At 48.0% G+C, this 24,037-nt stretch overlaps 2 protein-coding genes across 4 annotated transcripts in view; both read right to left on the reverse strand.

Moving 5' to 3' along the window:
• Positions 1–4,366, reverse strand: part of BIN2 (bridging integrator 2) — a 28,975-nt gene extending 24,609 nt beyond the window's left edge. For 2 of the 3 annotated variants that reach the window (XM_026501848.4, XM_026501847.4), the window contains exon 1: positions 4,238–4,366. In XM_026501848.4, the coding sequence (XP_026357633.2) occupies positions 4,238–4,318 (81 nt within the window). In that variant the 5' untranslated portion in view covers positions 4,319–4,366. Of the gene's footprint in view, positions 1–234; positions 314–4,237 lie in introns of those variants that run through there. The other variant, XM_057319006.1, reaches the window with a different exon arrangement.
• Positions 4,367–6,966: 2,600 nt separating this feature from the next.
• On the reverse strand, positions 6,967–24,037 carry CELA1 (chymotrypsin like elastase 1). Its single transcript, XM_026501851.3, has 8 exons — positions 23,998–24,037; positions 23,252–23,334; positions 22,033–22,133; positions 21,015–21,140; positions 19,611–19,747; positions 17,986–18,131; positions 7,851–8,000; positions 6,967–7,094 (listed from the first exon to the last, which is right to left on the reverse strand). The coding sequence occupies exons 1-8, from the start codon at positions 24,035–24,037 to the stop codon at positions 7,077–7,079; spliced, it is 801 nt and encodes a 266-aa protein (XP_026357636.1). The 3' UTR covers positions 6,967–7,076.

A 24,037-nucleotide genomic window follows, 5' to 3' on the forward strand; every position in this document is an offset into this window, starting at 1 on the left:
TGCCTTGGCCTTTACACTTACGGTATAAGCCTTTGGGCAAATAAGCCTATGCGTCTCTTGAGTCTCCTTTACAAAACTCCCCTTCCCCCACTAAGATAACAGCACCTCCTGGAGCTGTTGGGAGAATTCAACGACATTATACCTGTAAATGCTTTCCCAGGGCGGCCCTGCAGGGAGCGCTTAACACAAATCCACCATTGTTCTGTGCAGTTCCACCCCCTTCCCTAGGAGTACCTGTCTGTTTCCTTCTCAGTTTAGCCAGACGTCTGTGTCTCTGACTTCATCTCACCGAACACCTGACCCTGGGTACGCAGAGTCTGCCGGCTTCCCTGACCCTCCCCTCCCTCCCCCGCCAACAAAACACCATCCTCTACCAGAAAGTTGCAAAACCACCTTGTCTAAGTGGTAAGTACTGCTCTCACTTCCTTCCTGCTACTCCTCCCTTCCTTTGCCCGGGGCATGGTTCTTCTTAGGTGGAGGGGGCTGAAAGGATGGTCAGCTCAGTCTAGAGTTAATGTGGCATACCCCATCTCCCCAGCCCCCACAAGGTTCGAGGCAAAAAGTCTTCAAGGGGGTGGGAGTGCGTGTGCTGAACACTCCCACCTTTAACTCTGAAACTGAAAAAAGGAGTGTGATCACCCTGAAAGCATAACCCAGTGCCCCAGGCCCAAAGTCGCTTGTTGCCATTAGCAACAGGGCTGGGTCTATCAGGGCACGTGAACTATGCTACTGACGTTCTTCCGCTAGAACTAGAGTTCCCTGACGGAAGAGAACGCACAGGTGCTCAACAAAGATCTGAAAGACCGAATAAATTCCACCTTTGGGCCACTTCCCAATGAAAGCCCACCCAAGGAGAGTCCCTAACGTGCTACACTAAGAATTTAGCCCCCGGGGGGGGGGGCAGAGACATTTAGACAGAAAGAACAGGAACACGAGACAAAGTGAATGTGGCAAAATGTTAACGCTTGGTGAAAAAGGTAAAGAATATTCCCGGGTTCTTGACCTATTTTAACGTCTACGTAGATTGGGGTATGAGGATAAAGCTTAAAAAAAAAAAATCATTGCAGATATGTTCGGTGGCTATAGTTCTTTACCAGGACCCTCCCCCATAATCGCTTATTATATTTTAGTTAACTCTCTCAGTTGGAATAATTTGAATAGAGGCCCCGGGTAAGATACTATGGAATTTTGTTACAAATTTTTTCTTAGGTGTGATAACAGTACTGTAGTTTATGTGAGAAATCCTCATTTTCAGGATATATGCTAAAGTAGGCTCTTCCTTAACATGGCCGTAAAATACTTTCCAGCCTTTTCTGCCACCACTCCCTGTACTCCAGCTCAGCTGCATTTCTCACTGTTCTGCCTAAAACGGTTTCCACACTCCAGGCCGCGCTCATGCTGGCATTCCTCAGCTGGAATGCTCCCCCACCGCTCGCCTGAGGAACTACTAATCAGCCGTAATTCCCAGCTTAAATTCCGCCCTCTACCACAAAACCTCCTTCGATTCTCCTCCGTCGTTCTCGCCTCTGAATTCCCACAGAGTGCAGATCTCTCAGGTGACTCATTGCACCCTTTTTTTTTTTTTTAAACTAGACTGTAAGCTTCTGGCAGGTTCGAGAGTGCCTCTTACTCATCTTTAAACTCCTTCCTGGGTCCAGGCCAGGATCCTGGACAAAGGAATTTTTCTGTAAGTATTGTTGACAGAACCCTCTGGGAGACAAGTTGAGTAAAAGTCAGTAGAGGAAAAGACCAACAAAGAAGTGGTAAACAATGCCCCTTCTCCGGGGAGAACGGAGAGGTTTGCCACAGAGAAATCACAAACAGATGGTGAAAGCATTCATCTGAAATGCGAAGAAGTATCTTGCTGTAAAAACACAATTCAGTCTTATGTTGAGTCTGGGTGGAAACTGGAAAATAAAACAAGAAGAACACTTCATCTCCACTGTGTGTAACAGTCCCTGGGCCTTCACTCCTAGCACTTCAGAGGAGGAGGCCTGAGCAGAAGGTGTTTCTACTCCTGGTTTTGCTCCTGAGAGATCCGCAGGAAGTGGGCAGACCCAGATGTGAGAATGGTTCATCAGGAGCTTTGTCAAGAGCGCAGCCTGAGGTTGGGATCCAAGGCGGGCCACCTGGCCTTCAGTGACAGTTCTGCCACTTGCCAATCTCTTTTGAGTCTCATTTCTTCATTCTAAAATTGGGATGTTAATAACATCCTCCAAGTGTTGCAAAGATGAAGTGAGATCGTGTCATGAGTGTTGGCTCCATAAAGAGAGAGATCGTGTCTTCCTTAATTTCCTGTGCCTTGTCAATCGTAGGTGCTCGATATCTGAGCCATCTATTTGATAGCCGAGTTACCTCATACTAGTCAGAAGGTTACAGCCAACAGCTTACAGTAAACTATAAAGTGTTCCAGGGACTCCTTTCTTTTGACCCGAGCTTTTCCTCTCTTTTGCTTGCCTTCAGAAACCTCCCAAGACTCAAGGACTGGCCCCTCCCTGCATTCCAGGCCATTTTCCCCGCTCTATCCAAGCAGCATCCACGACCTCTAGGGCCCAGAGGTACTGCTCCGAGTTCAGTGTCTGCCTGCCCTTGTGTTTATGTCTGGGTTCACAGCATCTTCCTGTTTTCAGCCTTAACCTGCGAGTTCCCTAAGGCAGATGGGAGGTGGCTCCTCTCTCTGTTCTTCTCGGGGTTCAGACCAGGGTGTACCTGGGTGGCTGGTTCTCCCTTTGGGAAGTATTTGCCTCCGAGGTTTAAGGCACCCTCGCCCCTTCTCTCGCTTTGCTATCCTTACCACGTTGAATTTCCAAATCACTGAACATCGACGCTCTCATTTTACAGGTGCAGAATCTGAAGCCCAGAGCAGAGACATTATTTATCTAAGGCTTTGGAGTCCATGTTTAGAAAAGGAAAGGAATCCCACGCCAAGGGCGTAGCGTTGATGATAGGCTGGATGAGGACAGATGGTGAAAGAGTGAGGTAAAATCAATTGCTGTGTCTTTTTTTTTTTTTTTTTAAAGATTTTATTTATTCGACAGAGACAGCCAGCAAGAGAGGGAACACAAGCAGGGGGAGTGGGAGAGGAAGAAGCAGGCTCCCAGCGGAGGAGCCCGATGTGGGGCTCGATCCCAGAACGCTGGGATCACGCCCTGAGCCAAAGGCAGACACTTAATGACTGCGCCACCCAGGCGCCCCCAATTGCTGTGTCTTTTCAAAATAATTCTCATCCATGAGTTTTTGGTCTTCTGGGTTTTCTTTGTATTTCCAACCCATAGTGCAGCGGGTGCCTTCTGTTCCTCCACACCCCTTCTAACTAGACCTACCCACAGGCTCTGATCGCTATCAGATTTGTAACTAGACCTCCTTTCAAGATGCTGAAACCACGATCAAGGTGAAGTTAGAGTAAGGTGAAGTAATGAAGTCCAGCCACACAGAATCTTTCCTTTTCCTCCACTCTTTCACATGACCCTGGCTTCCTCAAGACAGAAAGAGGAGATTCATCTACCAGGGTTGATAGGTAGAGAGCAGAGAGGTTCAGGTTAGCAGGGAAGGACATACTCTGGACAGGTAGAAACAAGAATGTCATTAAAATGTGTAGAGAGGTGTTCCGGGGGGACAGCCTACCTAAATGCCAGTGCTGGAGTAGGGCCACCCAGAGCTAAACCAAGGACACAATCTAGAAAGAGAGGCTCCTTCATCACCCTGGGCCGGTACTTTCCAACACCAAAGAGACCGCACAGAAGGCAGATACGGGCTACTGCTTACATCAGCTTCAACAAGGCACAGAGACCAGGCAGGGGTGGGTACAGAGGGAGCCCTGCAGAATTACTCTGTGCTTGTGGACCAGGTGGTCCTCGCGGGCAGCACAGCTGGTCACGGCTGCCTTATGACTCTGCGCAGAGTATCTCCTTCGAACCTTCAATTTCATCATCTGTAAAGTACCGTCCTCGCTGGGCTGCTAGGACAAAAACTCCCACCTTTTCTGGGTCGGCCTGAGCCTTGTTTAGGGTTCCAGAGGGAGACTGTTGTCTCCTCTGCGTCTCTATCCTTGCCGAAGATCGGGTGATTTCCTCCGTGCTCTCAAATCTTTCCGTTTTAAGGGAAACCCAGTCCCACTCCCGTCTGCCGGGGAAGCGGGGGACCCCTCAGTTCGGCCCAGGCCCCCCGGGCACCCTGCACGCCCCTCTGTCCGCGTCGGGCCGGCGGGACGGGCGGGTGGTGCGGCCCGGCCACCTACCTTCTCCTGGGCCCTGCTGAACTTCTTCTGCACCTGCTTGGCGAACAGGCCGGCCGCGCCTCCCGCCTTGCCCTCCGCCATCCTGCCGGCTCCGGGCGCCTGGCCCGGCGGCCTGTGGTTTTCTGGAGGCCCCCGAGGAGGAAGTGCGGTTCCCGGCATGCCTCGCATCCGGCCGTGGCCGTGGCCGCCCCGCCCCACGCCGCTCGCGACCCCCGCGGCCGCGCAGGCTCCTCGGGAGGCCCCCTCCGCGCGCAGCCACCACGGCCCGGAGGCCTCCGGGGCCACCAGCGCTCAGCCCCGGCCCCCGAGGGGGACCCCAGGAGCGCAGGCGGGGCTGCCCCTGTTCGGAGGAGGAGGCTGGACACTTGGGCCTGCCCTCAGGGGGTGCTCCTTCAAATCCAGCGTCGAAGCTGCGCACCCCGCAGGGACAGGAGCACCCGCCCCACGGAACAGAGTTTTCGAAAGTGGGCCGAGACCCATTCGTGCCCGCAGGCAATTCGCCATAACCATCAGCACTGGGAAAGAACTGGAACGATGGGGTAGAAAGATTGCGATTTCCGCTTAGCCAGAGTACTGGGAAACGTTGTTTCACTTGCATGCGCGTGTCCTCTGGGTTGCCGGGTAAAATGCTCGTCTTATTCCAGGCTACGGTTTTTAAAGATGGAAAGCCTCTGCCGGGGACGTTGGCTGTAAGCCTAGAACCGGTAGGGACGGAGTGCGGGAAGGGGCAGGACTCCACGGTGGGATTTGAAAGGGAGGAGCCAGCGGTAGAAATGGAGAGGATCTTACTGGAAAAGGACTGAGGAGGAGAGAATGGAAGCCCGCGCTGGGGAGGGGAGCACACTTCCCTAGCTGGACGGACTGGTGCGTGTACTGGGTGGAGGCAGAGACAGACACAGGCTGGGAAAGTGGGGACGAGGCTGCCCAGACACACCTGTTGCTCCCACCGAGGTCTCCTAAGCCAGGCTGACCCTTTGAGGGGGATAGCTGGATATTAGGACACTGGGTTTGGAGGTATCATTGACTCACAGATTTTTAGAGTGGTGTAACTTTCCTCCAAGAGGGGAAGAGGGTCAAGATGACTTTCCTGAGGAGTGGAGAGGGAAGCTGGAGGCCCTTGTCTGCTGTCATTTTCTAGGCCATTCCCCCAAACAGACATACTGCACTCAGGGTCAGCTGTGTGACGGGCATTGCTGAAAGTGTCAGGAAACCAAGGATAAATAAAAAGAGAGAGAGAGAGAGAGATCTGACCTCAAGATGCTTAAAGTCTGGAGGTGGAGAGAGGTTGGTCATCAGATGATTATAATATTGTGTGCTTGATGCATTTATAGAGATGGATACAAAATTGTCAGGTCCTAGGTCATTGGGGTTTATTCTGGACGTGAGCTGTGGGGATGGTCTAGAAGGGGCAGAGTGCTGAAAATGGAAGGACTTGATGTTGGATAGGAAGAAGAGGGGAGAAGCCCAGGGGATGGCGGTACTGTGGGAATACTGAGAGAAGATGGTCGCGATAACGGGTCTGTAACTAGCAGGAGGAGGCCAACACCTCTGTCCCTCTCGGCAGTCCACAGCATCGTCAGCAATGCAGCCCAGCCAATGCCTCCTAAGAAACCCTCTTCTGTGCCAATCTCTTAGGAACGAAAATGGTCATTTGATGGTCATCAAATCATGTGGTTTTAGAGCAGGGACAATCTTTAGAAGTTGACTGGATGAGGAAACTCACAGAAAAAGCTGGTGACTTGCCCAAGGTTACCCAGTTCCCCAGTGTTGGAACTGAGTTGGGAACATCGGCGTCCTGACCCAGCTTCTAACAGTGCATATACTGTTCCAGAGGCTTCTGCAGACATTGCAGCCTACAAACGCCAGGACCGGTCTTAGCCGGTTTCTCCGGTTATAACGTTAACTACCTATTCCCTCTTGTCTGGTCCTCCGGGATCGCTATGAACATCTGCTTCTCATCCTCTTCGCCTTCTTTCAGTTCCCTCTTCAGTCTATTGTAGGCCACTCCGAAAGACTGAACCCAGGCCAGGATCGGGCAGAATATCAGCTTCCCAGTTCTCTGTGGTTTATAGAACCCCGGATCCGGTTGTCTATTTTAGTCCCAGCCTTGAAATGCTGACTCACACTTAGTTGGAGGCCCTATATTGTTGTCTCTTCTTCCTTTTTGTTCTGCTCAACCCTTTCCTCTCTTTGTTCAGTATCTTCTTTTCTCCTGGTTTCTATTCTTGCCTTCCTCGTCTCCTTTGAAATTTGTCACTTTCTTTCTCTGCTGGCCTCTGACCTACCACCGAATCCTATACTCCTATCTCTAGTGTACGCTAGTAGCTGCCATCACCCAGAACTTTGGGGGGAGCCCCTGTTCTAGGCACTGAAGGCCGGGAACAAGAGAAGGATGAGCCCACAGTGTGCCTGGGAGAGTCTGGGCACTTTTAGGCACTCAAGACCATTTTAAAGCACTCTGTGCCTTTGAATATAGCAAATCTACGTGGGAGGAAGAGCAGATGGGCAGGTTGATAGATAGGTAGATCCGAAAATAATGCAAAAAGGGTAATGTAAAACCACTCCCACTCGGCTTAGTTTGTGAACTGGTAGAGGAGGCGGTAAATGGAAGAACGAGCACAGAGATGGTGACATCCCATGTGGACCCTAGAACTGCATTTCCTTTAGAAGGCTCCATTGCAAATGAAAGGACTCAGGATGATAATGTATATATTCAGTTTTATTTGCTTTTCTGTATCTGGCTCGGTGGTCTCTCAGAATGGTTTTTCCTTGATGGCCTCAAGTCCTAGTGTGGACCTAAGCATCATCCTGGGCAGGCCATTGGACTCAAGGAAGATTTTCAGTTGGAGGCAATGACCTGGAGGAAAAGCCGATATGTCCACAGTCAGTAACTTCTGCCCACCTCCCTTCTGTTTTCTTCCGGGACTCCTGGTTGAGTGTGGCCCTGCACTGGGTTTCTGGGGGAGTTGGGGGGGGCAGGAAGTAGATCTCAGCTGTGTCAGGACAATTCGGTGTTATAGGCACATACCCAGCACTTAGTGGCAAGGACAGGCCTCGGAATGGTTGTGAAGCAAAGTTCATGCCACAAGACTCCCGAGTGTGTTTGAAGGCTGGAGGGCATAGGCGGGCTGATGGTGAAGCCATTAGGTCAGTGTGTAGGTAAAGTCTCACTAACCTTTGAGCATTGTCTAGGATAGTAAAACCGCTTGCCAAAGGGTAGAGCAGATCCTCATAATGCCCTTAGAAAGAGCTCATGAGAGAAAATGTTAGTGACTCTTCTGTTGCCTGGGAGCACGGGGGCCTTGCTGCAGCCGTTTTTCCCTTGGCTTTGACTTAGGACAGCACTGATGTGTGCCTGGTTGAGGTCTGCTGTTGTCACTGTCTTGCCCTAAGCAGTAAACACTTTGGTGAAGCCCGAGTGGGTATGCGGAGGGGAACCCAGGACTGCAGCATTATCGAGGGAAAGTGCCCCACGGAGGCAAGGGACAGGAATAAACAAATGAATGTGGTGAGGAAGATGACGGCTTCCCCTGGCCAGCTTCTGCTCTCCCACCCAGCCAGTGCATGGGTCTTCAGGTGACCCTGTTTCAACCTGTCATGTGCGAAGACTCACTCTGTTTATCCAGGAGATGTAGGCAGAGACCCGGGTGAAGACTGTGGGCTTCCTGGAGACATTACAGCCCAGGCTGGACACAAAGCTGGTCACTCCATGGACGGTGTACTTGCCACTCACCAAGCAATGGAGGGGGCCCCCAGAATCACCCTGCAGGGAGGAGAAGGAGGGGCCTAAAACTCCATTTTTAAATCTTTGAGCCTTTGCTTTTGCTTATACCCCCTCCCCATTTCTGCTTGTAAAATCCGGTGAGTTTTAAAGCTCCAATTGAAACCCCCACTTCCTTCATATCCCCACAATGCAGATGAAATCTCTTCTTCCTGTCCGAACAACCGCAGTACCTCTTCCTTTCTTTTGCTGCACTCATGTCGTGTTCTGCCTTGTATTTTGGTTTCATAATTTGTTTCTACCTGCCACGCCTATCTATGAGCTTCTTGAGACAGGAACTGTGTCTCACTGATATGTTTCCTCTCCTCAATGCTGGCATAGAACTTGGACCATCTTAAGCTCAATAGCTTTTATTGACTTACATCGCACCTGGGAATAGGGGGAGTAGAGTGTTCTAAGGAATTTTTCATCCCCAGCACACAGACCAATGGTTCTCATTAGACTTAGTGTTTAGACACAGGGTGGGTAGTCAACATGTTAAACTAAACTTGGGTAAGGAAAAAAATACTTGGGTAAAGAGGAGTGAAAGTGACATATTGGGTAGTGGTTACATGCTCAGGCTTAGAATCAGAGGAACCTGGGTGGATAGAATATGACCTTGACACTCTCCTCCTTATTCAGCTCCCAGGGTGCCAGTTCTGTAATTCCAGACAGAAAATGGAGATATTTCTCTGGAAAATCTGACCAGCATAAGAGGGAAGACCAGATGATACAGCCATTGGAGGTCCCCGGCTGCCGTGGCCTCACTAAATCACCCTAAAGACCAGCTTACTGTGGATGAATCCCACCGAAGGCTCAGAGGTACTGATCAGCTTTTTATTACCCTCACTCTGAAATAAGAGCAGATGGTGAAGGCGTACCAAACATCTGAAGAAAGCCCCTAATGTAACAATAAAGTTCAAAACAAGGAGACAAAGAAATAAAAAAATGAAGGCAACCAAGATTTGCAGGGAGAAGGAAACAAGCAATAGAAAACTATGATTAATATTGCATTCGTGATACAAGAACAGCATGTTATTAAACAGAACATTCAGAAAACAAAAAGAACCTTTGGAAATTATGACTATGATCATAGAAACGAAAGATCAGAAGGGTTGGAAGATAAAACAGAACAAACGAAATATAGAGAAACGAAGAAAATAAGAGGACTAAGGAGGTAAGTAGGTGAATAACAGAAATTCTAGAGAGAACAGGAAAATGGAGAGGAGGAAATCATCAACCAATAAACATTTTCAGAACCAAAGTTCTGGAGTTTCTAAAATGAGAAAACCCCCCCAAGTCTCTTTCACAATAAATGCAAATAGACCCATACCAAGACACAACACCCTGGGGTCAAGAGAGGATAAAGTAAGTCACTTACAAACCAGTGTGGGGCTGAATTAGTGATGAGAGGAATATACATTATTCAAATTAAAAAGACAGTTATTAACTCCAGGGAAAACAAAGTTCTGCAGGAAATGAAAGGTAATTTTAGAATATAATACAGACGAGAGGTCAGGCATGAAAAAAGCGGTAATCTTGCCAATTGCAAGGACATGGATGGACTTCGAGGGCAGTATGCTCAGTGAGACAAGTCAGACAAAGAAAGACAGGTCCATTATGATCTCTCTTCTATGTGAAATCTAAACACAAAACAAAACAAGCTCATAGATACAGAGGACAGACTGGTGGTTGCCAAAGTGGGGATGGTGGGGGTGGGGGAAGAAATGGAAAAAAAAACCCCAAACAACCTGCTTCCCTTTCTCATGAACTTACTGAAGGATTTGCAACATCAAATAGTGTTTAAGACAAGAAAGAGAAATAGAGGAACACATGACCAGGGACCCACAATAAAACATATACACGCTTGGGTGTGCCAAGCATGTCTCTGGAAGAACAGAGACAGACAAGAGCAGCTGTTGACTCCATGAAGATATATATAATTCACTTATAAGCTGCTTTTGATCACAAAGCACTCTTCCAAAATGTTCCAACTGTTAAAAAATGACAGCAGGCCCCAAATAAAGTCACTTATGCCAAACTCTACTGAGACTTAATACCTGCCTAATTGTACCTTCAGCTTCTCCCAGAAATGGGACCTTTAACCAGCCAACCTAGAATTTCCCAGTCAGCCTAGGAGGTAATCCGCTGATAGACCTCTTAGGAGGGCAGCCTTGCCTAAAACAAGGTATTCTTTGCTAATAATTTCCTTTTTCCATTCTCTCTTTGCCTTTAAAACCTTTTTCTTTTCCACAGTTTAATGAAGCTCTTTTCTATTTTCTAGATAGGATGCTATCTGATTCATGAATCAGTGAAGCCACTTGGATCTCTAAATTTATTCAGCTGAATTTTTGTTACTTAACAGATTTGGTGGCAGAGGCCAGACCAAAGGACACTTCTGACAGCTCTGGGGACACCAAGAAATAGGCATGGGTGACATTTTGCGAACACTGAGTTTACGGTCTTTCTCGCCATTTCCAAGGGCCACAGGTAAGTCCCTTTGTCAGTTCCATTATAATGAACTCTCATCAGATCTTTAAAAATGGGCATTTTGAAGTCTTTTATCATTTACAGAGTTACTGTTTTACTCAGATGATTTTACAAAAGCTTCCTGCAGATGTGTTTTATCTTCAGAGAAATTCATGGAAAAGAATCTGACAGTACTCTAGAATGTAGGTTTCTGGTACTTTCAGATCAAGCAACTGAACTGGTTGAAAATTTCCAGAACTAATGGGGAAAAAAATGGATTCAAATAGGACGAATGTTAATTTCATGGGCCCTCATGAATTGGGGAGGATGATTATAATTTGTATGACTTCTCGTTTAAAACATTGCTGGTTCTCTAATGTTTTGCTTTTCCAGATTTTAGGAAACCTTTTTTCTTTTCTTTGCTTTTCAGCTATCAACAATTTGGTGAGATATATCTTTGTGACCAAAGATGAAACATTTCCTTTTTCTCCCTACCTGATCTCTCCAGAATTCAAAAATTCTCGAGTATTCTTTTCTTGATAATATATAGTTGACCCTTGAACGACATGGGGGTTAGGGACACCGACCGTCCCTCCCTGCATAGTCAAAAATGCCCGTATAACTTTTTACTCCTCAAAACTGTAACTACAGGACTCCTGGGTGGCTCAGTTGGTTAGGCGTCTGCCTTCAGCTTAGGTCATGATCCCAGGGTCCTAGGATTGAGTCCCGCATGGGGCTCCTTGCTTAGCGGGGAGCCTGTTTCTCTCTCTGCCTGCTGCTCCCCCTGCTTGTGCTCTTGTGCTCTCTCTCTCTCTGACAAATAAATAAATAAAATCTTAAAAAAAAAAAAAAAAGAAAAGGTAACTACTAGTAGCCTACTACTGACCAGAAGCCTTACTGGTTAATATAAACAGTCGATTAACACATATTTTTTGTTATATGTGTTCTATACTGTATTCTTACAGTAAAATAACCCAGATAAAAGAAAATGTTATTTAAAAATCATAAGGAAGAGAAATACACTTATTGTTCTATATTTTTTGAAAAAGTCCACATGTAAGTGGACCCACACAGTTCAAACCCATGTTGTTCCAGGGAAACTGTTGTTATTTATATAGGTTCAATGAGAATCTGATCTCCTTGTAAAACAAGACACAATTGGAAACATTGGTTATATTACCAAAGCTCTGATTAGAATATCATATTTGAGAAAGTTGTGCATAGACTTAGATATGACCAGACAGTTTTAAGGAACTAAGGTTGACCTTACAGAGTCAATAAAGTCTCAGGGAAAAATTGAGCTGGTACTTTGCTTACAAGGTTCCAGCAAAGCAGTCTTAAAAAGAGCTTATGTTGAAACTAATAATACATTCTATGTTAATTAATTGGATTTAAATGAAGTTAAACATTTTTTTAAAAAGAACTTACGTGGTAATCACTATTCTTGCTTCACTTATGTAAATAATCAGGCAAAGTTTAATGCAAACAAATTAGTTTTACTATAAAAATGAAGGTAATTGTGAGAGAAGAAATTATGTTTACACTTTCCTGTGGATTAGAGTCTAATCCTGTTAATTGTCTTAGAGGTTCTAATTATATACCTGTCAATTGGACTGGATCCTGAATTCTTCTAGTTTCCTGAAAAATCTGGCTATGACTCTTCAAACTAACACTTCCAATTTTCTCTCACCCTTCTGATTTGGAATCACTAAGAACAAAGACTGCCCTTGAATCTCCTTCGAAGGGAGGACACCAGGTCCTCCTCACCACCCAGAAGGCAGCCAGTCTCCAGGGACTTAAACCTTGGATATGCATCTCACAGCTGGAGAAGGCCCCACCTGACATCTGGTGCCACACAAGTGTTAGAGACCTCCCAGTCAAAGTGACTAGGGAGAGAAGTAGTTGACGTCGAGGTAGACTGCTTCCTCCCAAGACGCCAGATCAAGACTTCATACTTTAACTGAATTTGAAGTCCTTTCCTCTTCCCTTTCCTTTACTCTGGTGCTGGCCTGGAAAGATAACACCATCCTCCACATCGTCCTGGGCCACGGCTAAGGAGGGGGTAACCTTTGGAACTTAGAACAACTTTTTATTTCAGGCTAAGAGAAGACCTAACTGACCCCTGGCTCGAATGGGCAAACGCAACAATCCCCGAGAATGAATCCACCTAACAGTGCCACCTGATCGAGAAGCGGTTTGTGCCCCGAGAGGGTTTGTCTTTGTCCCTGGTGGTTAGCACTCTCCTTGGGCCTCCAAAGGACTAGATAGCTGGCACACAGCCAGGAAGTGCCTTTTAGGTCATCCAAGTGTGTCCCCAGCTTGCCATCTATGAACTAAGACCCCTCCTTGTACGACTCCCCTGGATTTACATCATCGAGTTAGAGGAAGAATTGAGTTAGAAAGGAATCATTGATTATTCATGACTCGGGATTCACTTCCTTTGGTAGAGCCACACTTCCCTGGTTAGGAGTAGAGGAAATGTACATCAGAATATGATCAGAAACCTCTTTAACTCTTGAAGATATGGTAAAGTCTGTTGCCAAGACAAAGATAAGAGCTGCCCATCAAAGACCCTTAGATTCTCTGGCCACAGCCGCTCTTGCTGATAGCATAGTCCTTAATTATCTTTAGCTGAGCAAGGGGATGTCCCCGCTGTGGCCAACACCACCTGTTGCACCTGGATGAACACTTCTGGAGGAGTTGAAACTCACATAAGATCACTGAGCAAGCCAACTTGACTGAAAAGGGTAACCCCACAATGGGACCTCCCTTTGACTTCTTTGATTTTGATTGGTTTGGGCGTTGGGGACCATGGCTCCAAAGTGCATTCCCAAACACCAGGAATTAATCATCATAGTCTCCTTGGCCCACTGTTATCCTCTCAACAGCTTCAAATGCATGTTCACAGGCACTGACCACCAAGCAAATGATCTCCCCAAAACAGAAACACCAAGAAAGGAATGAAGAGAATGAGCAACTTATAGATTGTGAACCTGATGTCGCTTGGCCTGTAGAATATCACAGGTTAAGCCAAAAACCACAGTGACCTGTGAATACCACACAAAGGATCAACAGAATTTCACAAAAAGCCGTGAGAACTTCAGAGCAGGAGCAGAGAGCGGCCCTAATGCCTTCCATTTTGATCGTACCGCTCAGTTAAGCTGAGACGCTGATCAAAAGTGGGAGATTTTTTTTTTTTAAAGATTTACTTATTTCAGAGAGAGAGAGAGCTCGAGTGGCAGAGGGAGAGAGAGAATTGCAAGCAGACTCAGATGGGGCTCAATCCGGTGACCTCGAGATCACAACCACGAGATCACGATCTGAGCCTAAACCAAGAGCTGGTCGCCCAACTGACTGCACCACCCAGGCGCCCCTCTTCCCCCCAAATTCTAGTAGGGGTTTGAGAATATTTCAGGACTAGAGGAATGGAAGGTAATTAAGTTATATATAATTCTATTGTCCTATGCTAATTGAACTAAAAAGAAACAGGCTCTGGAGAGATGGAAGGTGTGGCTGAGGAGTTGAGGGTAGAAGGAAGAGCCGGAAAAGAGCTCAGTGGGAATGAGTGGATCGAGGCGAGAGGGGCTCAGCGAATCCAGTCTGAGGGAAAGGGTTGGGGCCCAGCAGTCTGAAAACCCAGAAGACATAGTCTTGGTAAACTGCAGTGGGAAAAGCCATGGAGACACAACTGCCTCAGAGAATTGTCAATTTGGAGCCAACTGCCAGAAGAAAAGCACTCTACTTTTTCAGAGTTCGAGACTCTGAGAGAGCAGAGGGAAAGTGAATTAATTCAGAAAGGTTAAACCTTAAGGTAAAAGGGGAAGCTAGCGGGTGACGACCTGGCAGAGACTGCCTCGTGTATCAGGCCCTACTTGCATGTGGGGCTCCCAGGATACAGGACACTGGGCAAACTGGGAGGCGTTGGCCCGCCTTACTTCCGTGGTTCTAAGTGCTCACCAGAAGTCTTTGATCATTCGATTCTATTTCAGTCAGCCTCCCAGCCTGCTGCTGGCTTCTGTTTCACCTGTCGCAGACCTTGCCGTCGGTCTGCACTCTTGTCCTTTTGCTCCAGTTCAGGCAGGAAAACCCAGCCCTGGATTAACCCATTCCCTGCAACTGGGTCTCCAGTTAAACGGAATGAATCATATACTCAGTCATTGCGTGGTCTCCAGCCTCTCAGGAACATCCTGGAGGCCGATCATTGTCCCACTCACTTGCATTAATCCAGACCCGTACAACCCTTGCTCCTTCATGTTCAGTGTTCAAACTGGCTGCTAGTTTACAAGTTAATTGAAAAAATAATGCAGAACCCCTGTCGTCCCCCAGCGGCCCAGCCCTCACACTCTTTCAGATCCGTGCACATTTTGGTCTCTTGCTGTCTCCCTTCCTGTTCCAGCTCCACCTGTGCCCTTGGCTCCTCCTCTCCTCCTCTGGGATCTTGTGCCATTATTCACTCCTTCCTCTCTCTGACTCTACAAGATCCCTTCTTCTCTGCCTATTAACACACTCAGTGGTACCATACTATACTCACCCCTCCGTGACCTGCCATCCTCCTGAAAGCTACCCGACTAGTCCCTTTCTTTCATCCAAGATTCTTGGAAGAGGATTCTCCATTCCTTACTATGTTTCTCATTGCCTCTTCATTTCTTACCTTCCATAAAGCTTCTCCCCTCTGCCCTCTCCTGACACTGTTCTTGCCTCAGTTACCAGTGACCCACCAACTGCCCAAGTAGGCGCTTCTGGTTATCTCCTGTGGCTCCCGGATGCACTGGATACTGTGTGTGACACATCAGTATTTCCTGACATTCTGGAAAACCCTTATGATCTCTAATCCCTTTCTAGTTTTACGGGTTCTCTGTCTTCCACCTATCCAGAAGTGCTCAAGTATTCATGTTATCACAGTTCTTTCCTCAACTCACTGTTCTTTTCTCATTCTACAACTTCTCCCCGGTGGGATGGCGGTGGGTGGGGGTTGGGGGGTGGATCTCACTTGCTGTATCTCTAGTCTGGCTCTCCCCACAAGTTCTACTTCCTTATATCTAATTACTTACTGGTTAACTATACCTGAGGGTCCCACTGGGATTTCAGACTCAACTTGTTCAGAACCAAATTCATCACCTTCTCTCCCAAGTCCTATAAACCTTCTCTGATTGGATGCAACAAACCCCTCCCCAGATCGCTTAAACCAGACGCCTGAAAGTCATTCCAGATCCTCCTTCTTTCTCCCTCCTCTCTGCTGCCCTAGTTCAAGCCCTCAAATCTATTGCCCAGATAATTACAGTAGTCTCCTAACCTGTCTTGGCCAACCTTACCCTCTTCAAAGACATGCTTACCTTGTCATCAGACAATGCTTCTAAAAGGCAAATCTGATCATGCTATTCTCCTGTTCATAACTCTTCAATGGTTTCCCAGGCCTAGGAGATGAAGTTCATGTCCCTAAGCATATGGTGGAGGTTCATGGCTGGCTGCTGCCCCCACATATGCCACTTCGGGTTATTGATTATTCTGAATTGAAGTTACTTAAGAACAGACAGTGTAAGGACATTCTAACCCTACTTTGTTCCTCTGCAAGCAGAAAATAACCTCCCATGTGAAAGGCACTCTTCCTGTACCAGGAGGTATCTCTTTATCACTAGAGAGAGGGAATTGAGGGCTATATGACAAACCTTGTTAACTTCACCCTGTTGCTTCTTCACTCATTTACCCCAAGACCAAACTTCTTTGCCCTCTCAATTCTTCACAAATTCACTATTTCTTTATCTAAAAGGCCTTTGTCTTTGAGTCTCATATTTTTATGAGCTTCTGCACATATGAAATTCAATCTGTTTTTCTCCTGTTAATCTGTCTTATGCCAATTTAATTATTAGATGAGCCAAAGAACCTAGAAGGGAGGAAGGGAAAAATTTTCTTCCCCTACACATGGCACTTGAAGCACTAAGTCAAGAGACTCCTACTTGCCTCTAGCGTCATTTCCTGACATTCCCTGGTATGGGGATAGTTTATGTTCTAGCCCAGGGGTCAGCACACTTTTTCTATAAAAGGCCAAATAGAAAATATTTTAGATTCTGCAGGCTATAGAGTCTTTGTCATAACTATTCAACTCTATGGAAGTAGCCATAAACAATATGCAAGTAAACAAGGAAACAAATATGGCTATATTTATTCCAATTAAATGCTTTTTTATAAACATTGGAATTTTATATTTTTCATGTGTCATGACATTATTCTTTTTAAAATTTATTCTCCACCATTTAAAAATGTAAAAACTGGGGCGCCTGGGTGCTGGTCAGTTAAGCAGCCAGCTCTTGGTTTGGGCTCAGGTCGTGATCTCAGGGTGGGGAGATCAAGCTCCACGTCAGCCTCCCCACTGAGCAGAGTCAGCTTGAGATTCTGTCTCCTTCTCCTTCTGTCCCTCCTGCTTGTGCTCTCTCTCTCAAAATAAATAAACAAACCTTAAAAAAAACTTTAAAAAAATGTAAAAACCATTCTTAGCTCATAGACTATAGAGAAACGGGCAGCAGGCAGGATTTGGAAGTTTGTGGGCTCTGACCTCTGCTCTAGCTGTAGGGCACGCCCTGTAATTCTCAAGTGTTCTAGATGGTTTCTTGGCCCATGCCCTCATTCATGTTGTTCTCTCTGAATAGCTTTTCCCCTTTTGCCTGGCTTTCTCCTGTGTAAGCATCAGGACTCACCTACAGACTCTGCTTTCTTGGGGAAGGCAAGTCTTTTTCGACTCCAACAGGTACAGGTTAGTGCCTATCTTTTAGGCTCCTATATTGCTCTTTGCATATTTTTATTATAACACTTACTCACATTGTATTACAATGTTCCATCACGTGTCTGCTCCTGTCCTTCCTCCACTGACCATTCAGTTTGAGTCATCTTTGTATTCCTAACACTTAGCACAGTGCCTGGCATTTCACAGGTAATCAAGAACATTTGTTGACCTGCATTAAGAAATCTGTAAGATGGTATACTGCTGATTGATCTTGTCTAAATAGAAGAAGATTCTATTTATTATACATAAATATATATATATATGATTATAACACTATTTTGTGCACTTTCTCCTGCCATATTCACCTGTCTATCCTCCTGGAGATACTACTGAGGTAAAGGGCTGGTGGAGGAGGAACTCAAGAAAAGCTGGGGTTGATGGGAAGACAGCTTCCTCGTGCACAATTGCAACCACCACTCTGGGCTGTAAAAAGTCTAGGTGGCTAACAGCTTCTAAGGACCACACGCATACACCAACACACAAATGTTGGGCCACATACCAGCTTTTGAGGTCAGGGCATTGGGCACGATGAATTTTAGGGGTCGTTTCAACTTTGAGATTCTGTGAGTCTAGAGTTCCGGGCACAGACTCACTCTCACTCGGACGCCAGAGTAGCAAGTCAGGTCTGTACGTGGGGGTGGGAGTAGGTATGGAAAAGGGAGTGAGGAGAAGGTAGGGGGTGGGAGGCAGAGAGGGGAGGGACCTAGTGTGGGACTTCTGACACTCCCTGCACGTGTTCACCTGGCATCCAGAGCGAGCCCCGTCTCCTCCAGCGCACACCATGGTGTTCTTCACGGTGGAGCCCCAGTAGGAGGAGCTGGAGCAGGTGGCGTAGTCCACGGTGGGCAGGTAAGCCTGCTGCAGGGTCTGGGCCAGCTGCCCGTTGGCTGAACAGGACACAGAGCTGGAGGTCAACCCCAGATGCTCTCCAGGGGGAAAGCCTTCCACATCCCGCCTAGCCTTCCCAAGCTCTGCTGAAAGCTGAACTCAGGGCAAGCACCTTCTCTCTGCACCTTGCATTCCATAGAACCCCACCCCCTTCTGTGGAAGCTACAGGCCCCTTCCTTCAGGGGTCATCCTCCATCACTGTTCCCAAGCTCCAAACCACCAACCTCCAATCTCTACTCCTGCTTAAAAAAAGAAAAAAAAAAAAAAAAAAGAAAGTGAACAAAATGGTCTTCTTTGCTGATGACTCTCCTGCTTTTACCTTACACTGCAAACCGTAGGAAGCAGAACTGGGACCGTACACCCTTATTTTCATTCCGTAAGAGCTTGGTGCGGTTTTCCTTTATCTGGCTCTTTGGACTTTCCAAAGCCTTGGCACATGAATTACTTCTTTGTATCCTTACAACAACCCCTTCAAGTTATAGATCAGGAGATAGAACCACTATGACTTTAAGTCAACTGAGAGCAGCTGCATTAGAAGCGTGTCTCTCTCTCTCTCTCTCTCAGCTCCTGGTTCTACCAGTAGACTGGCCGCCTAGAGCGAGGCCTCGCCTCTCCTCTCCTCCAGAGCTCAAATACTGCCTCCTGGCTGACAGACTTCTGTCAGGCCCACTGTCTCTGCCCTTCTTAACTGTCTCTGCTCAAAGCCCTCCTGCCTTTCCATGTCGTCTGGAGGGCAGTCCCCACCAGAAGTCTTCCCAAGATGGTCAGGGGAGAGCTGAGGCCTCTTCTGCCTTCACGTCTCTGGACCTACAGCTCCTTCTGGTTTATTCTCTCCAACCCACAGCCCGGTGACTATCTACGGACGTAGCATGATGGTGTAATGACCACCAAAGTGGGAGCCAAGATACCTGGGTCCCGGCCCCAGCTAACTAGTTACTAACTAGTCACATGATCTTACACAAGGTCTTTACTTTTGTTGGGCCTTAGTTTCCTCACGTATAAAATGAGAGGCAGGGGCGCCTGGGTGGCTCAGTCGGTGAAGCGTCCGACTCTTGATTTCCACTCAGGTTGTGATCTCAGGACCCTGAGATCGGGCCCCATGGGGGGCTCTGGGCTCAGCAGGGAGTCTGCTAGAGACTCCCTCTCCCTCTGCTCCTCCCCACCACGCTCACTTGCGCACTCTCTCTCAAATAAATAAATAAATCTTTTAAAATTAAATTAAATGAGAGGCGGGTACAAAATATTCTCTGCAGTAGGGTTTTTTGTTTTTGTTTTGTTGTTGTGTTTTAGTTATGACGCGGGTGAGTGACTTGACTATTGCGTGGCCCGTTCTTAGCTTGATTTCATGCCCCAGTTATCTTATCTCTGGTTCCTTGATTCTGGCTCTGAACAACTAGGACCACAGGAAAATGTGCCCCAGAAACCCTGCTGCCTTCTCAAGATCCACGTGGTGGGTGGTGCCCATGCAGGTGACTTACTCTTGGTCCTGCCCCAGCCTGTGATGTAGCAGGGGCTGTTGTTGGCCAGGATGCTTCCCTCCGGGGGCAGAACACCCAGCTGGACATAGCTGTTGAGGGTAACTGTCTGGGCCAGGCGCAGCAGGGCAATGTCGTAGCTGTGGGAGGAAAGGAGCCAGCTCAGGCCTTCCTTCAGGTCAGCGTAGGGGCCGGCCCTCACTAAGTCTTGGTGTCCCCAGAGAATCAGAAACTAACAGCTTTAGTTAGTTAGTTTAGCTGGATGGCTCAGTTGGTTAAGCGTCTGCCTTCGGCTCAGGTCATGATCTCGGGGTCCTGGGATCAAGTTCCACATTGGGCTCCCTGCTCAGCGGGGAGTCTACTTCTTCCTCTCCCTCTGCCCCCATTTGTGCTTGCTCTCTCTCTAGTGCACTCTCTCTCAAATAAATAAATAAATAAATAAATAAAATCTTAAACCCAAAACTATCAACTTTAGGGGTCCCTGGGTGGCTCAGTTGGCTAGGCGTCCGACTCTTGATTTTGGCTCAGGTCATGATCTCAGGGTTGTGGAATCGAGCCCCACATGGGGTTCTGCGCTCAGCGGGGAGTCTGCTTGAGATTTTCTCTCCCTCCCCCTCCCCCATGCATGCACTGTCTCTCTCTCTCTCTCTCTCTCTAGAATAAACAAGTCAATCTTTAAAGGAAAAAAAAAAGAAAAGAAGAAAAAGTTATTAGAAAAAAAAGAAACTAATGACTTTGAAGGAGGAGGGGACTGATTCCCTGGGGCTCACAGGCGACATAGCCGGGTGGTAGGCTATTCCTTGTCTAACAGCAGCACCTGCTGGCGAGCTGTTGTTGGTGTGGTCTAGCTGCGACCTCTGCAACCCAGGGGAGTGGAGCCTGCAGCTTTCACTTATGAAGGGGGAATCAGAAAGGAGCCAAGTGGTATGATCTTGGTAGCAGAGAAAAATTCTCAAAGAAGAAAGATGAAAAGCACTGCGTGGTTCTGAAAGCTCTGCAGAAATATCCCAGTTACCCGAATCCCCCCCCCCACCAATGCCCCCACTCCAGAAAACCCACCACCATTTTAACCACTTCCTCTCCAAAAGTTCACAGCTCAGTATTGCAGGAGTTTTTTCATATAAGATTCATTTTAAGAAATGTACTTTTGCTGATGGAGTCTCTTCCAGAAAATGAATAATAACAACACAAATGGAGCCCTTAAACTCTGCAGGGAAGTTTAAGGGGATCCAGTCATGCAGACCAGCTTAGATCCAAGAAATCCCAAAGACCTTCAAAAATTCCGAAGCCTTCCAAAATCCCAATCGTCAGAGTCCTTCTGGATGAACGTGAGGGACGCCAAGACACTGTTGCTGGCCAGCCAGCCCTCCACCTCCCAGCCCAAGGCCAGCCCAGCCTCGCCCCTACCCAGCAGCCACGTTATTGCTGTTCCAGGATGGGTGGACCACGATCTTCTGCACACTCACAGACTGCTCCGTGCCGTCGTTCTGGTTCAGGTTGTGTTCTCCAGCCACCACACGGAAGGTCATTTGACTGCAGTGACAGAAGAGAAGACCCTGAGGGATCCAGGGGGCTCTTTCCCCTCAGAGAAAAGCTGGGAAACCATCTCACGTCCTGTCTTTAAGACAGGAAGCCATTTTTCAAGCCCAGACAGAGGGCGGACGAAAGACCCTGGAAGGCGAGCAAGTACCAAGCTCTCTCCTCCTCTAATTTACTGACTTGGTGGAGGGACAAAAACTACCATCAACTTCATTGCCCAGTTCATGAAGCTAACCCTCATGGACTGAATATCTCATAACCTGGGCGAGGCGTGGTGAGCATGAATGATGTAATGGCTCATGGCCACAGAGGGATCTGAGGGAGATTATAAACCAACAGTTCTTAAAGCATGATCCCCTGGACCAGCAGCATCAGCATAACCTGGAAACTTGTTAGAAATGCAGATTATCAGGTTCAGCCTGAACCTACCAAGTCAGAAGCGCTGCCGGGCCAGACCCAGCAATCCATGCCTTCCAGGTGACTCTGACTCATGCTCAGATTTGAGAACAATGGCTCAAGGCAAATATGAAAAAAATGGTTACCAGCCAGGCGTTGACCAGGCACGGAGATGTTCATCTACTTAATCCTCCTAGTAACTCTACGAAGTGGGTATTGCGACCCCATGTTAGAAATAAGAGAATGAGAGCTTAGAGAAGCCAAGTAAGTCAGCCAAGGTCACAAAGGTAGAAGAAGGTCGGATGGGATTTGACCTAAGCTTGCCTGGTGCCAAAATCTGTACTTTTCATTATATCCTACTACCTCCCTGCCGGCCCCCCAACACTCCCTTAAAGTCTTGCCCCGAATGCTCAAAGACACATATTCCTGCAGAAAGGCCAGACTCCTCCCCTTCTAGGGGCTCAGCAAGGCTGGTTTTTGTTTTTCTCACCTGTCCACGCAGTGAGCAGCTGTCATCACCCAGTTCTGTTTGATGAGAGTCCCTCCACAGGTATGATACCATTTGCCCCCAGACAGGTACTGGAGGGAAATCTAGAAGGGGAGGGGAGAAAAGAAGGAGAGGTTGGGGTTTCTTAAAAGATTTTGCTCCAAACTACCTGTTACACTTCCTTCAATTCCTGCCATCCTTCAGAACTTTCTCCAACTTTGTGGGCCAGAGATGGCCAATGCGTTTCGTTGGACCTGCCGATTGCTACTGATCGGTTGCTGGTGGCTTCCTGGAGTGGTGGCGAGAGGGGGTGTGCAGATGGCCCTGGGATCAGCAGCAGAGTGCTCCGTTGTTGGGTGATGTTTGCTGTGTCCATGGGTGAGGGAGGAAAGGCACACAACAGTGTATTTGACATCCCTACTCTGGCTTGTTGCAAAGGGCCAAGAACCCAGGTCCTGTTACCTCCATTCCCTCTTGGTAGGAAATGTGGCCATGGAATTTCGCCATCACCTGAGCCCACAGGCTCAGGTCTCCAGAGCTCCGCCTCCAAGGTCAAGACATACCCTGTCCCCCTCCTTCAGGGAATACTCAGAATGGCCCCTGAAATACTCATTTTTATCAGCTCAGGTCGTCTTCAGCACCTGCTATTCCACAACAGCTCTACTTCTGAAAATTGCGCCGCAGACTTTTGTGAACTGAGTTTCATTCTAACTGTCGTGATGCTTCTGAAAATGTGGCCATTCGCCAGTTCATTTGCCAGTTTTACACATTTAGAACTGCTTGAATCAAAGCCTGGCTGGCCTGTTACAAAGGTAGAAACTCTAAATAGCCAAATAAGCAACAAGCTCTCCTCGGGGTGGGGGTGTGCCCGGATGCAGAGACACGCGGTGCGCAGTGGGGGGGGTGTGTGTGAGGAGTCGGAGGTGTGGGTCTGGCACAGTCTTGCTAGTGCGGCACAGTGGTGTCTCTGGGGACGTAAATGTGGTTTGTGCTTGGGTGTGTCCTGGGACAGTGAGTGGGGTTGGGGTTCAAATCCCCTCCTCCAAAACCTTCGCGTGCCTTCTCCACCTAAGCCTGGTCCCATTCATCTTCTAAATCTAGACTCCAGACAGTCGGAGAGCTTCTTCTGGATACGGGCGTACACAAACACACATAATCTCGTCCACCAGCTACAGGCAACGCTTGTTTTGCTAGAAGTCCGGGGCTGTGAAGGAACACCCACCTGAGAGGGCCAGGAATTCTTCCTGGCCTCAGTCCCTCCAACTACCCGGGCATTGGTTTCTGGAAAGTCCTCGGTGCTGTGTCCTTTGTGGGGCAGAAGAAAAGTGAGTGATGACTAAGCATGGGGTCAGCTCAGGGTGGGGGGCAGGGCGGCAGTTTGCTTTGTCTGCGAATTCGCAGTTCCTCCCTAGCAAATGAGGGGCCCCGCTGAGAGTTAGGAGAGCCCCTTTTGACAATGGGGGAGTCTGAACAACTTCTGCCTCCCCCAGGCGTCCTCAGAACTGTCGCATGCTGTGAAGGAGGCATCTCACGTCACTAGGCTAGGGTTTCTAGAGGCTCCCTGTGCCTCAGCCTTGCTCGGGGCATCTCATGGCCTGAGGTGATCCCCCATCTCTACCCACACATACAGTCTTTGGCACGGTTCTCCAGGGGGCAAGGAAGGCAGTGCTCATCCCAGTCAGCACCTGCTGAGGATGTCTTCCTTTTCAGTGGGGGTGGTGAGAAAGCCCAGGCCCCCGAAAGGGGCTTCTCTGCTTCGTGGTTCAAGGTCCTGCCAACCAGAGGGTTCTGCACGGAGAGTGCCCTGACTGTTCCTGTCCTGGGCTCCAGGAGGGTAAAGTTTTTGCTAGACTCACAGAATGCTCCATCCCGCTCTGGGATAGAGAACAGGCCTGGATTAAGGATCGCTTTTAACCTTCCTGTTCAAATCCTCCCCCTTCTAGAGCTCAGGCCGAACGACCCACTTACCATAAAGGACCAGGGTGGCGAACACCAGGAAACGTAGCAT

The sequence above is a fragment of the Ursus arctos genome, unplaced genomic scaffold (assembly GCF_023065955.2).
Source record: "Ursus arctos isolate Adak ecotype North America unplaced genomic scaffold, UrsArc2.0 scaffold_26, whole genome shotgun sequence".
Lineage (NCBI taxonomy): Eukaryota > Metazoa > Chordata > Mammalia > Carnivora > Ursidae > Ursus > Ursus arctos.

What these genes read in the sequence shown, in the direction of transcription:
- CELA1 (XM_026501851.3), bottom strand. Translation starts at nt 24,037, where the DNA reads ATGCTACGTTTCCTGGTGTTCGCCACCCTGGTCCTTTATG. An exon ending in CGCCACCCTGGTCCTTTATG is followed by an intron (nt 23,335 to 23,997) that starts GTAAGTGGGTCG and finishes TGCCCCACAAAG; the next exon opens with GACACAGCACCGAGGACTTT. An exon ending in GCTGCTCACTGCGTGGACAG is followed by an intron (nt 21,141 to 22,032) that starts GTGAGAAAAACA and finishes CTGTCACTGCAG; the next exon opens with TCAAATGACCTTCCGTGTGG.